This window comes from Pelmatolapia mariae, linkage group LG1 (genome assembly GCF_036321145.2).
Source record: "Pelmatolapia mariae isolate MD_Pm_ZW linkage group LG1, Pm_UMD_F_2, whole genome shotgun sequence".
In the NCBI taxonomy this organism is placed as follows: domain Eukaryota; kingdom Metazoa; phylum Chordata; class Actinopteri; order Cichliformes; family Cichlidae; genus Pelmatolapia; species Pelmatolapia mariae.
Genome location: NC_086227.1, coordinates 7,664,213 through 7,677,500, shown reverse-complemented (window position 1 = coordinate 7,677,500; position 13,288 = coordinate 7,664,213). Strand labels below are relative to the sequence as shown.

General features: G+C 40.0%; 1 protein-coding gene across 1 annotated transcript in view; it reads left to right on the top strand.

The window, feature by feature from the left end:
- The window catches only part of LOC134639142 (cilia- and flagella-associated protein 70-like), a 35,511-nt gene extending 26,390 nt beyond the window's left edge, over positions 1 to 9,121 (top strand). The window contains 6 exon segments of the mRNA XM_065471542.1: positions 299 to 414; positions 879 to 980; positions 1,023 to 1,079; positions 1,331 to 1,458; positions 1,844 to 1,996; positions 8,915 to 9,121. Coding sequence (XP_065327614.1) covers positions 299 to 414; positions 879 to 980; positions 1,023 to 1,079; positions 1,331 to 1,458; positions 1,844 to 1,996; positions 8,915 to 9,121 — 763 coding nt within the window.
- Positions 9,122 to 13,288: the final 4,167 nt, after the last annotated feature.

Sequence of the window (13,288 nt, the reverse complement as noted above, 5' to 3'; positions counted from 1 at the left end):
TGTGTGTATATATATATTATAGACTGTATAAGTATAGTCTAGCCATCAGCTCAATTCTAAATCATGATGGTATATTATTTGTATATTATTTTTTTGATAGAGGAAGAGAGATATTTAGATTTTCTTCCTGTCACAATATTCTTCATCTCCACTGTATTTTCTGACGTCACAAGCAATGAACCTACCTGCTTGTGTTTTATCTTTTATTGGAACATGGTTCAGTGGTTACTTAAAAACAGGTTGTCAAACAGTTTCACGAGTTCAAGACCCATGTTTCTTTATCCTCTTCTTGCTCCAGCCTGATGATGTGTGGGGTATTGGCAGTGATGTTTGAGCATTACAGTGAGGCCCAGACTTTCCTTGAGCGAGCCACCAGCCTAGACCCTCTCAGCGTGGTGGCCTGGACGCTGCTGGGTGAGATGAGGATCTGTTTTGCTTCCTGCTGCTATTGTATCAGTGAACAGCAAAATGATACTACCAAACGTCATTTGTCAGTAGCTACAGGTATTACTGTTTGTTGTCTACCCCCAGTGTAATGGAGGCCCTGCAGGTTACTCAAGACAGTTTGACTGTTGTGTGTGAGTTTCATAGATTTAGGTTGGTTTGTAAATCTGTCTTTAAAATATCCATCCATCATCTTCAATTTAGGGTTGGGTGGAGCCCAGTTTGACATAGAGCGAGAGGCAGGGTAGACCCTGGACTGGTCTCTTTAAGAGTTGACACAGACTTTAACACTGGCACTAAACATAAAAAAATGATGAACAAACAAAAAAAAAACATAAATATAAAACAATCTATAACCTAAACACCCACAACAATAGTGGAAGAGGGATGCATGCTGGGGAATGAGGAGTAACCTTGTTGGATGTTTGCTCCAGGTTTGTTCCATGTGGGTCAGAACGACTCCATCCAGGCTGAGAGGGCTTTTATGGAGGCCACAAAGCTGTTGAATGCAGAAGAGGCAAAAAAGCAAGAGCAGAGTGAGGAGAAGAGGGGGAAAGACAAGGAGAAGAAACACAAAGAGGAAGAGAACAAGCAGGAGGCAGATGAAACGACCAACTCTCCCAGAGTTATGCAAGGTGAGGAAAACAAAAAAACAGAAATACAGACATATACAAGTGTCAAGTGCAATAATGCCAGTCTATGCATGAGTTCAACCCATTCTGTTCCCATGAGCCCCATCTCCCTGTCAAGGAACTACTTTCGTTACTATTCTGTCTCCTGAGGCTCTCATGCACTTCAGCCCAAAGGGCATAAGGCAGAAGAAAATAAACCCTTGGAGTAACGGATGTTACCTGACCGTGTAGCTTTATTTTTCTCCTTTACCCAGAACTTGTTGACCGGGATTCAGAGATGCACAAAGAAGAGCCTCCAGCACTGAGTGTCAGCTTGAAATCAGCTCCTGTTACTATTTACACACAGACCATCCAATTCCTGCTGCAGAACAATGCACTGCAGGTAAAACATACCCAGCGTGTTGGTTTGTACAGCACTGTGTTAATGTGACCATCGGTTTATTCTGTTACCGCACAAAAAGGGGCATATTACATATGGCAATCTGCAATTTCAAATGACACTTGGTTTTAGAAACATGTGTTACTGATATGTGTTTTATGAAAGTATGATAGCATCAGTTGCAGTTTATCATTTTGAAAAAATATTAGATTTTTCTATTTATTTATATTTTTACAAATTTTTAAAAAAAGTGTATTATGTAAACTAATATTGGGAACAATAAATGTCTAATTTTAAAAGCTCTGAGCAGTAATGTTTGAACAAAAATAAAACAAATTAAAAAAGCAATAGCAGAAATCGTTCAGAGATGACTGTTTTCTGTTGTCAGATGGCAGAAGTTGCTCTATCCAAAGAGCTCCTATGTTCAGATGGCGGTCGCAGTGCTTCCTACTTCCTTCATCTGGCCCAGTTGCAGCTGCTCAAAGCAGACTACTGCAGTGCTGGTGCCAACCTCAAAGAGGCACTGTCCAGCATAGATCAGGTACTTCCACACTACCTCTGGCTACAACATGGCTACGTTCACACTGCAGGCGAAAGCGCATCAAATCCGATTTTTTTGCCCCTATGCGACCTGTATCCAATCTTGGTATGACAGTGTGAACGGCACAAATCCGATATTTTCAAATCCGATCTGGGTCACTTTCGTATGTGGTCCTGAATCCGATACGTATCCGATGTTTTAGAAAGCGACTGCTGTGTGAACGGTCAAGTCGCATTAAATCTGTCTTTTACGTCACTGACACAAGACAGACGCCAATTATCGGCGCCGGAGAAGCGCCCGATAGGACATCGCGAACGATTTCTTGCCATCCGGTGAAACTGTTGGGAAGACCACGTTGGAGAAATGTGAACATTTTATTTTTACTGTATTTTCTGCAGATTCTGACAGAAATCTGCAACTATCCTTTGAAGCACCGCTCCTCTAAAACAGCAAAAAGGATCATCTACATTATTATGTAAATAACAAAATAACTTAAAGCAAAAATTTGGAAACATAAAGTCCGAAGTCTTTATATTAAGGGCCATCAGTCAAACAATATTGTTTGCTCTGGGTCTAAACAGAGCGAGTTGTGTGTGACATCTTCTTTTGCGCATGCGGGCCGCTTTGAGCGTTCACACTAGAGCGCGTTTGATGTCGCATTTTATGTGTAGTGTGAACAAGCAGACAAAAAATCGGATTTGATCAAAAAATCAGAATTGAGCATTAAGACCTGCAGTGTGAACGTAGCCCATGAGTATCGACTGGGTGAGGAATAGTACATGAATGTTCAACTAGTCTCTGTCAGTGCGCCCCAGGGCAGCTGAGGCTACAGTGTGGCTTGCGATCACCAGTGTGTGAATGTGTGTGTGAATGGGTGAATGTCTGAATGTAGTGTAAAGCGCTTTGGGGTCCTTAGGGACTAAGTAAAGCGCTATAAAAATGCAGACCATTTACCATTTTAGTCTGTCCAGAAAGCATTTGGTACTCTGTTTGTAAAGTGTGAAACCTGCAATTTATTGGCTAATTTATCATGCTGTTCTTTTTTTATCTTCACTAAACACCAAACAAATGAATAATAAATAAATATATTTGTTATTTTTATATTTTCAAGGTGCATATTTATCGTATATGACAAAGTAATCAGTTCCAGCAACTGTTACTTTTTGATGCTCACCTTCTATAGATATGCATGACAACATATTCCAGTGTAGGATCAACTACTACACATAATATACATAATTTGTAAGGAGCTGAGTGTTATAAAAATATTTCCCAAAATCTAAGTAAATTGAAATCAGACCTAGTTTTATTCTTCAGAGCATTCTCCTTCTTCTGCTCTAACAGCACAGATATACACGGAGGCTAACATCTAGTCTTCTCCAGCATCATTGCTCTAGTTCAGGGGTCGGCAACCTGCGGCTCTGGAGCAACATGCGTCTCTTTCGTCCTTATACTGCGGCTCTGCGTGGTTTCGGAAAATAAATTATATTTATTTAACTGAAGTGTATTTTATTTGTGTTAGTTATTTTTTAACTTATAGTTCTAAATTGGAAGATTGTTGTGATCTTGAAATATAAAAATAAAGTTATATTTTATTATTTTTCGTCGCTCAAAATAAGCGCCACACTGGCGGATACTGGTATACCTGCTGAAGCGCCGTGCATTTATTGAGACTTTCAACCCCAGGTAGGTCAAGTATGGAGAAATGTAAGAAAAGAAAAATATCTGAAGAAAATAGAACATTTAATGATGCCTGGGCAGATTAATTTGAATTTACTTCTGATGAGAGTGGCCTACCAGTATGCCTAATTTGTGGATTGTTGATCTTTGGATCCACATACATATGTGAGCAGCTATTCTCCACCGTGAACTATGTTAAAAACAAATACCCCTCATAGCTCACAGACGACAGCTTACAGTCCTGCGTAAAGATGAAAGTTACTTCATACAGCCTGGATTTGCAGACGTTGTGTGCAGAGGTTTCAGGAGCAGAAATCCTATTGTAAAGATATCACGCTCGATCTGAGATATTCAGATTTTATTAAGATCACTTCAGGAGTTGACATGGAGGCAGTGTTGTAAGCAAATTTCCAGTTGTTTTCTCATACAACTGAACAAGCCAGTTAACTGTTTTTTGCTGCTCTGAATTTACATTCGAATATCAGCTATGATAGACCAACCTCCTAACTGATTCATCATTTCATCTTTTCAGTCTTAAAGATGTAATCAAAATAAAAACGCTCTTTTCAAATTTGGTCGACGTGTGTTTCTTTAAACTTAGATGCTGTGAGTTGTGGCTTTACAAATTCTGGTTGCCATAGAAACAAGGTTGTTAGAGCCTGGAGATGCACACTTTTAGAAAGTTTGAAAACATAAGCAAAAAAGCTAAGAAAACAAGAGTGAACCATTAACTCTTTTCTGAAAAATCTTCAGCAGACAGCCATGTCTTCAAGGCCCAGAAGCCAGAAGCAGTTTTCACAGTAAGTTTTTGTGGAGTGTTTCTACAGTTTTTCTATGTGAAGCCCAATTCGGTAAATGTGATGTATGCTTATTACTTTTTACTGTTTTTGCAGGAACAAGTGTGGTTTGGGGGGAAAGAAGTTTTGCTCTTTTCATTAGTCTTTAAAGCTCTGGTTTCATGTTATAGTGGCAATGTCTTTGTCTTTAGTCGTTTGTTCTTGTCGTTTGTGTATAATATTTCTATTCTTAGGCCGGGTGTCTGGGTTCTGTTCTTGGTAATAGTTTATTCGTATTTAATTCCTTTATTTTAGTTAACATGCTTCCCCTTTGTTCCCCGGGCCTTCTTGTCTGGTTTTCACATGTTTTGTTACTTCCTGTTTTATTTTGTTAGTCTTTCTCCGTCTTGTTTTCCCCTGGTTAGTTTCATTGTTAGTCCCCAGTGTTTTTCATTCCCCCAGTTACCCCAGTATGTAATTAAACCTCTGTTTGCATTTGTTCATTGTTGCCTTGTACTGTTTACCTGCCTGTGTGTTTCCCGGTCTTCTGTGTGGATTTCTAAACTTTGTTTTTCAGTGTTATGGATTTGCTTCCTCTATCTAAAAAAACATGTCATTTTCCAGTTAGTTTAATCTGTCTGAGTAACCTTTTTGGTCTGCTTTCTACTTAATCCATGACATTGGTGCTACACAGCCTGGCCCTAGTTCAGCTTCACTTCATATCTCTTCAACACAAATGTTTTGAATATGAAGCAGTTGTTTCTTGAGATTCTGTTGACAGCTTTATATCAACAGAATCAACATTTTGTTTTTCAATCCAGTGCCTGTTTTATTAAACAGTAGAATAAGGACATATGTGTGAACCCAGCTGTCATCCTTAATGGGCTGATATCTCAGACACACAGCTCCACGTCCTAAAATAACAGTATTTAGGATGTACACTCTCAGTGACATCATAAGGAGGCAAAACCTCATCATTTTGTCCTCATAATAAAGCAACTTGAGGCACTTGTAGTTGTGAATTGGCAATACATACATATACATACATTATACATACAATACTGTATATCCAGAAAGCCTACATGCAGATGGTTTGGGGTGTCCACGTGACGGTGATGCAAATCATTGAAAACAGAGAGGACTACACTGCCACCCTGTGGACATCAAACAGTATTTCATTTACTCAGTGAACGAGCCCATTTATTTTCTTGGGCTGTTTAGACTGTTTCTAATTAATACTAAGCATGTTTGAAATTTGCTGAGGTTGTTACGTCACTTAATCACAAGATGGTTACTCAGAATGCAGCAAAGCTCACACACAAAGGCACAGCGATGCCAGTCAGCTCGTGAATACAGTCCCATGCAGTTGTGAGTAAGATAAGATAAGATAACCTTTTATTAGTCCCACACGTGGGAAATTTGTTTTGTCACAGCAGAAAGTGGACAGTGCAAAAGTTATATAGCAAAAATTAGAATACAATACGAATAATATACTGTACACAACTGTATAGAATAGAATAAAATAAAATACTATATACAGTAGAATAAAATGGAATAAAATATACAATAGGAGAAAAATAGAATACAAATGCTATATACAACTGAGTAAAAATACAACTTTATCAGAAAAGAGTATTGCACTTAGCCTTATTGCACATTTGTGGATGTGTGTGTTTGATCAGCTGCAAAAGTCTTTGTTGTGGAGTCTGACAGCAGTGGGGAGGAAAGACCTGCGAAATCTCTCCGTCCCACATCGTGGGTGCTGCAGCCTGCCACTGAAGGAGCTGCTCAGTGCTGTCATACTCTCCTGCATGGGGTGGGAGATGTTGTCCAACAGGGATGAAAGCTTAGCCACCATTCTCCTGTCACTCACCACCTCCACTGGGTTCAGAGGGCATCCTAGAACAGAGCTGGCCCTGCGGATCAGCCTGTTCAGTCTCTTCCTGTCCCTGGCAGAGATGTTGCCACCCCAACAGACCACACCATAGAAGATGGCTGAGGCCACCACAGAGTCATAGAAGGTCTTCAGGAGTGGGCCTTTCACTCCAAAAGACCTGAGTCTCCGCAGCAGGTATAGCCTGCTCTGCCTTTTCCTGTATAGGGCGTCTCAATTATGAGTCCAGTCCAGTTTGTTGTTCAGATGAACACCAAGGTACCAAGGTAAAACATCAGTGTAGATGTCTGTTTGTTTGAACTAATAAAAATGTGACATGAGATTAGAAATGACACCAAAAACAAAGATTCCTTCTTGTCTGCTGCTGTTGTTTCATTAACAATCTCAGATATTTACAACACATATTTGATTTTGCTCTCAGAGTGAATACAAAGCACCACAAACTTTCTGTTTAAGAACAGGAATGAATGAATGTCAACCTGAACACCTATTCTGTGGAATAGTGCAGACAATTCTCTGATCATCTAATCACATAGCAGAAACTCAGTGCCTTTAGGCATACAAACATGTTCAAGGCAACCTGGTGAAGAACAAAATAAGCATCAGTATGCGAAAAAAGAGCGATTTAAGTGACTTTGGGTGTGAAACTTGGGGAATGGCTGCAATCACAGCATTGTAAAATGGTGACAGATGTACCCTTAGGCCTCATCCTCGATTAAGAGATGGTCTTTCTCTTTTCACGTAAATGGCCTCCTTGACTCCGCACTCAAACCAGCGTTCCTCCCTGTCCAGAATGTGTACATCCTCATCATTGAAAGAGTGTCCACTGGCCTGTAGGTGTAAATAGACTGCAGAGTCCTGGCCTGATGAGGTAGCTCTTCTGTGTTTTGCCATCCGCTTCGCCAGAGGTTGGTTGGTTTCCCCAATGTCTAAATCCTGGCAATCGTCCTGGCACTTAACAGTGTACATACATACATATATATACGACAGCTATTCAATATCGTTACACAGCACATTCGAGCTGCATGATGCAGATAAAGTGACTAAATCATCTTTTTGTGATCTATTGTCTTCAAACCAGCAGACAAAGCCGATGGCAAAAGAAGTCGGAGAACAACTTTAGGCCGTGTACTGAAAAGGTATTTTTTTCTTGTTATCAAAAGACATTTGGAGACACGGCTTCTACAACTCAGTTTTTGGTTGTGCTGAAGTAAAGCTTACAGTCTAAGACGTCACAGTGTTGATATACAACACAAAGAGAAAATAAATCCTGACTGTAAACAGCTTTTACAGCTTTGATATTATTCGACACTAGATATCAGGTGATGGGTTTAATTTAAAGGTTTCTATGTCCCAATAAGCCATTTACACTGACCTGTGTCAGTTTAACTGTAACACATTCATTATTTAGATCCAACATTTCTAAAAGAAATAACTGAATTTAAAAAATGGCAGCCCTCAGGCCAGGTTTAATTGATAGAGATATGTGCATGCATTACAAAACGTATGTATCCCAGATAATTGTTATTCATCTAGTCATGGCAGACCCACCCCTTCCTCCAAAGTTAACTGCAACCCAAAAGAACTAGTGGGGGTATTTACGCACTCACAGTGGGGTAAAAACAGCCACCAAAAACCTATCAGCCTGCACAGCCACAGATGTGCTAGAAGAGTTAGAAGCTCTGCTTATGGAGAAATCCTTGGAGAAATTTTCTAAGCCTTACAGGGGACAGGTACTCCTGCCCAAAATAACATGATATAACCCCACATACAGCCCAGCCATAAAGTGAGCCAATTCATTTAGTTAAAGACAGCATAGGAAAAAATGTATCTAACCAGCCTGCACCAACATGACATTTCTTCCTCCTGAATTAAATGAATGAATGGATGGATGAAAGGTAAATGACTACAAACCTAAAGCCACTAGTTCCCCACACTGGAATTCCCTGACACTGTGTGTTAATTGTACTGAGCTTGTATCAACAGTTGTAACAGGCTAGGCTATCTGAGACACTGCATTGAATGATTGTTTCTATCTTAATGGTTTCAGCTGACTGGTTTCAGCTCAGATGTTCTGCTTTTTCCTTTCAGTAGATCAAAACAGCTCATGGCCTTGCCATATTGGTCCATTTGATTGAATTTGTTATTATTATTTATTTTATTTTATTGTGTTTTATTTTATTTATAGTTGTTAGAGACGGGACAGACATGACTGAGGGATAGGAAAGGGAGAAAGAAAGAGAGGGAGGGAAAGAAAAACAGAGGGGAAGAGAGACAGTGAGAAAGGGCACGGGTTACTCATCTGAATAACCCGTTGAGAGAAGAAAAATCAGAAGAGAAATCAAGCAAAAAAGGGAGCAACATAATAAACACAACAACATCGCGATTATCTTGCTAAGAGTAAATAACAGTAGATACTAAACATTGAATGTTATTGTGCAGCACGCAACATCAACAGCGCACAATGTGCTTTGAGGTAGCAGCCAAGAAAGGTGTAGTTTGTTTGTGAACACCCGTGCATACACCTGTGTGCACACCTGTATGGATGAGTGCGCTTGTATTCAAAAGGTTTCTTCATGTAACTGCGTTTCTGCTGCTAGAGGGTGTGGGGAGCTACAGCCTCGTCCCCCAGGGCATGAAGCAGGCATGGAGAAGATCCAGGCCCCAGAGTGCGAGAGCCCAAGGAGGACCCATCAGAGGGGCAACCGTGCCACCCTCCTGGGAAGAGCTGAGGAGAGCCACAGACAAGGGGTCACCTGGCAGGGAGTGTGGTGAGGGGAGATAGGCCTCCATACCTTAGAGGGCCTGAGATGTACCCAGAGAGGTGGAGTCTAAGACCCAACCTGACATATAGACACAGACGAACAGGCACACACAGACACAAACGTGCATTTCTGTGGAACGCCAGGACTGCCATAATGAATTAATTAAATACACCATTAAATAATTAATTAAATGTGGCAATAATTAATTAAAATTAGAATTAATTCAAGAAACACGCCCACGTTACCTGGTGATAGTCACACTTTGGTGGACGATATAACGCAATGTCGGCGCATTTTTCTGCACAAAATAAGTACATATAGTTTTGTTTTTTTCCCGAACGCAGAGCTGCTGGAGCTTGTTTCCCAACAGAGTAGGTAGGTGATTCCAATCACCGGAACACAGCTTTGAAACCTCACCTTACCTCACCTTTACTGAAGTTTAATGGTTCACTGGCACATGTGTTAGACTGAACCATTCGCTTTTCTTTATCTGGTGTGTTTTGGATTTAACAGTGAATTTTGAGATTAAACTGACTTAAAATGTTTTTATACAAAGAGGAAAGAGAAGGTGCATTTCCACCGAGAGGAGCAGAGTTTGCAACAGCATGTTCATCATGAAGACTGCAACCTGGACAGAAATATTACATCATCTGTTTTTTAAGAGTTATTCAACTGCATTCTAAGCACCAGCTGTCTGTTAGAAGTTTTAGAGTTTAGATAACTGAAAATAAATGAGGTTAACATGTAATTTGTGTGAATTTTTTGTTATTTTTGTTTCGGTCATGTTATGTTTAACTGTCAAAGGCAACTATGAAACACATCGTGCAGACTTCTGGATGTTAGAAGAAAACTAATACTGCTCATGAATGAGACTAAAGGCAGAAAGGTGTCATTTAAAACTAAACATGTTAATAAGACCTCCCTATTTATATCATAGTTTATGATATAGCACGTGTATTTCAGTAATAGCCTACTTATTTCAGTGTAGTGAACAGTCACACAGCTCACGTGGGCGTTATCTGTGATACTCCTTAACTATAATTTATCCAAGTTAACTTCAGTTAACCATTCAGACAGTTCTTTTGCAATGACAAACATAAACACTCACGTTGCCGGTAGGTTTCAGCTGTGCCAGCTGTTTATATAACAGCTGCTTATGCAGTAACCATGGTAACCACGGACTCTGAGCGGCTGGATCGATGCAAGTCAGACAATTTTACATATATGATCTTAAAACAGGACACAGCCATTATACGTCCTGGCCTCATATCAAATGTGTACGCAGACTGAGTCTATGTTTGACGTTTGTTTTCTATCTAATCTTCGCTCTCAAACATTTAAACAGCAGCGAGTCTGCAGCTGAGGAAATACAAACTCAAATTGTCGGAACAGGTTTGATCGTTTCTTGTGTATTAATTTGGTGATTTATTAAATGTATAACTGTTATTCTAATCTGCTGCTGAGTCTCTTGCACTGATGAAAATGCAGATAACACAGATCACGAACACCTGTTCAACCAATCACTTTCAATCCACTTTGATCTGCAACAAACTGACGCGTTCATCTCTGTTACAGTGTTGCGTTAGACTGCTATATTTTTGTGTTCTTTATGCTGTAGATTTTCACGTCTCTGGAACAGTTGGCAGTAATAAGGATGATTTTCTGTAAAATCATATTGATATGACCCGTGACATATTCGTAGATGACCGTTAGATTAGTTTGATGCTGCCGACACTTTCATGTGACCCAGCTGGGAAACCGTGTGTTAACTCAGAAAGCTGATGATATCGTGGATATGCTGACCTCGCTCCGTGGTGTGCAGGGCCGTTTACCCTCATGATTAATATTCACAATTAAAATATTAGCCGAGCATCATGAAGTCTGTATGTGTTTCATAGTGTCGAACAACCTTTGTACAGTTAAACCTAGCGGTTACTACATGACGGAAACACCAACGTTATTTCTTTTATGCGTTTATACACAGGTCACGCTGATTATTGAACAAAAACCCAAAGATCAGATGTTAAATGGATTTATTTGGTCTCTCTCCTCCTTAAACATTTTTTTAATGTTAGTTATAATTCAAAATTGGCGACTGGAACAAGTATGACACATACTAACATCAGGAAATAAAAACCCGATAAATATAACCTCAGTAAATGAAGTCAGTGTTCTGTGGGTGTTATGGCAGCTGAGTACCGGGGCCTGCGCTTTGTCGGCGGTAATAACATCTCGATTGCTTTCGAGGCAAGCGGGTCTATATGGGCTCAAATTGTGGTCATAAATATCTTGTACTTGTAAATCAGTTTTGTACTTGCAAATCAGGATTTGTATGTGTAAAAAGAATTTGTGTGTGCGTAAAAAAGATTTGTGTGTGGACTTAAGCCAAAAAATTCGTGTGAAACTCTGCACTCAAATTTCAAGTTACAAGTACAAATTTTGACCCCATTTTTTCTTCCTTTCATCTGATTGGTCAATGTCATGTCAATCACAAATGTAACTATCCAATCAGAGAATAGAGGTTTGGCTGTCAGAGGGGCGCTTTTTTGAGTCTGTTTGTTCGCCACTGCAAGAAGATTTTATTCTGCGTCCATGCAGCGTATTTGTGCAGCGCAATGGCAGCCTTTAAGGAATTCTCCTCACGCAGGTCCTTTACCTGCTTCGTCAGACGGTCAATTTCCTCCTCTTGTCCTTCAATTGTTTGTCTTTGAATTGAATTGACTTGAATTTCAGCTTCCAGGTGTTTTATTTTTTGCTGCTGCTGAAACACCATTTGTTTATAGTGTGTGAGCTCTTTGTCCACCTTTTCTTTGTCTGCCAAAATCTGGACCAGACTTTTCTTCATGAAGATGCGTTCCTCGTTGACACAGGTCAGTTGTTTGGCCTGTGCCGTCTGCGCTTCTGCCTGCTTTTGTTTGACGAGCTCCAGTTGATTTTTCACAGCAAAATACCTGGTCTGAGACTTGGATAGCTTTGCTTGAATCATTTCTCGTTCGCTATCCTTTTCTTCTGTGTCTTTTGTCAGCGACTTTATGGTGTCCTTAACTTGGCTGATCATGGTCTTAGCCTCAGACAACTCCTTACTAGGTGTTTCATGCTGAGGCAAAAAGTCATCATTCGTCATGTGTATTTTAAGTCTGTGTTCTGTTTCTGTGAGAGCATTTCTCATTGACTTGATTTTTTTAAATTAGCACCGGTCCTAGTTATGAAAACCAAAATATAATTCAAATTCAGATATTATACCCTTAGAATACCAGTCAGATTATGTATTATTACTACGCTTTTGGGGGGAAAATAGTAATAAAGTTCACTTTTTTTAGCATATGAATGATGAAACCTAATATTTTTTTTATCATCATTGCAGGTGAGTAACAGTAATAGTAACAATGATTTATTTTTACTTTATTTTTGTATTTATTTATTTTTGCTGGGGGGGGGAAGAGAGAGATTAATGGCCAAAAAGAAAATCACACATGGTGTGTTAGTGGCCAGAAAGGCAGTTTAATGACCAAATAACCACTGAAATGACCACAAAAATGATCAGAATTTATATTCCAGTGTGTGTGCTTCTGTGTGCATCCTCATTAGCAGCAAGATGTGCTAACCACAGTAGAGTGGTTTTTGTAGGCACACTTTCTACACCTGGTGCAAGGGGCTGCTGTTCCAATCCTGGAGGTGCACCTTTTGCACCTTGTTCTCATTTTGTTGGTGGGGTGTGAGTCACACTCTGGTTCAGACTAGGGGTGGGTTTTTATAATCGATTAAAATCGATTCTGGCTTGGATAACGTGAAATCGATTCATTAAAATCCTGAATCGATTTTTTAATATAAATTTATTTTGCCCGAAATGCCAGAATCTCAGGTGAAACCACCAAACAGCTAAGACAGTAAATGAGAGCAGGTACACGGATTCTGCACAAAGACGTAAACACAGCGCGGACCCGCGGATCAGAATCAGTGAGATATCGCCTATCTCACCTGACAGCACGGACACGGTCGGGGCTATAAGCCGACAGCTCGCTGATTCTGATCTGTCGGCGGGTCCGCGCTTTGTGTTCACGCCCTTTTTGCGCTGATTCTGAAGCTGTAGGTTTTATCTCTCTCCAAACAATATTGACCGAGCCAGCAGCAAAAGAAGATCCAAACTACGCTTCACATAAACATCGTCATGAACTCC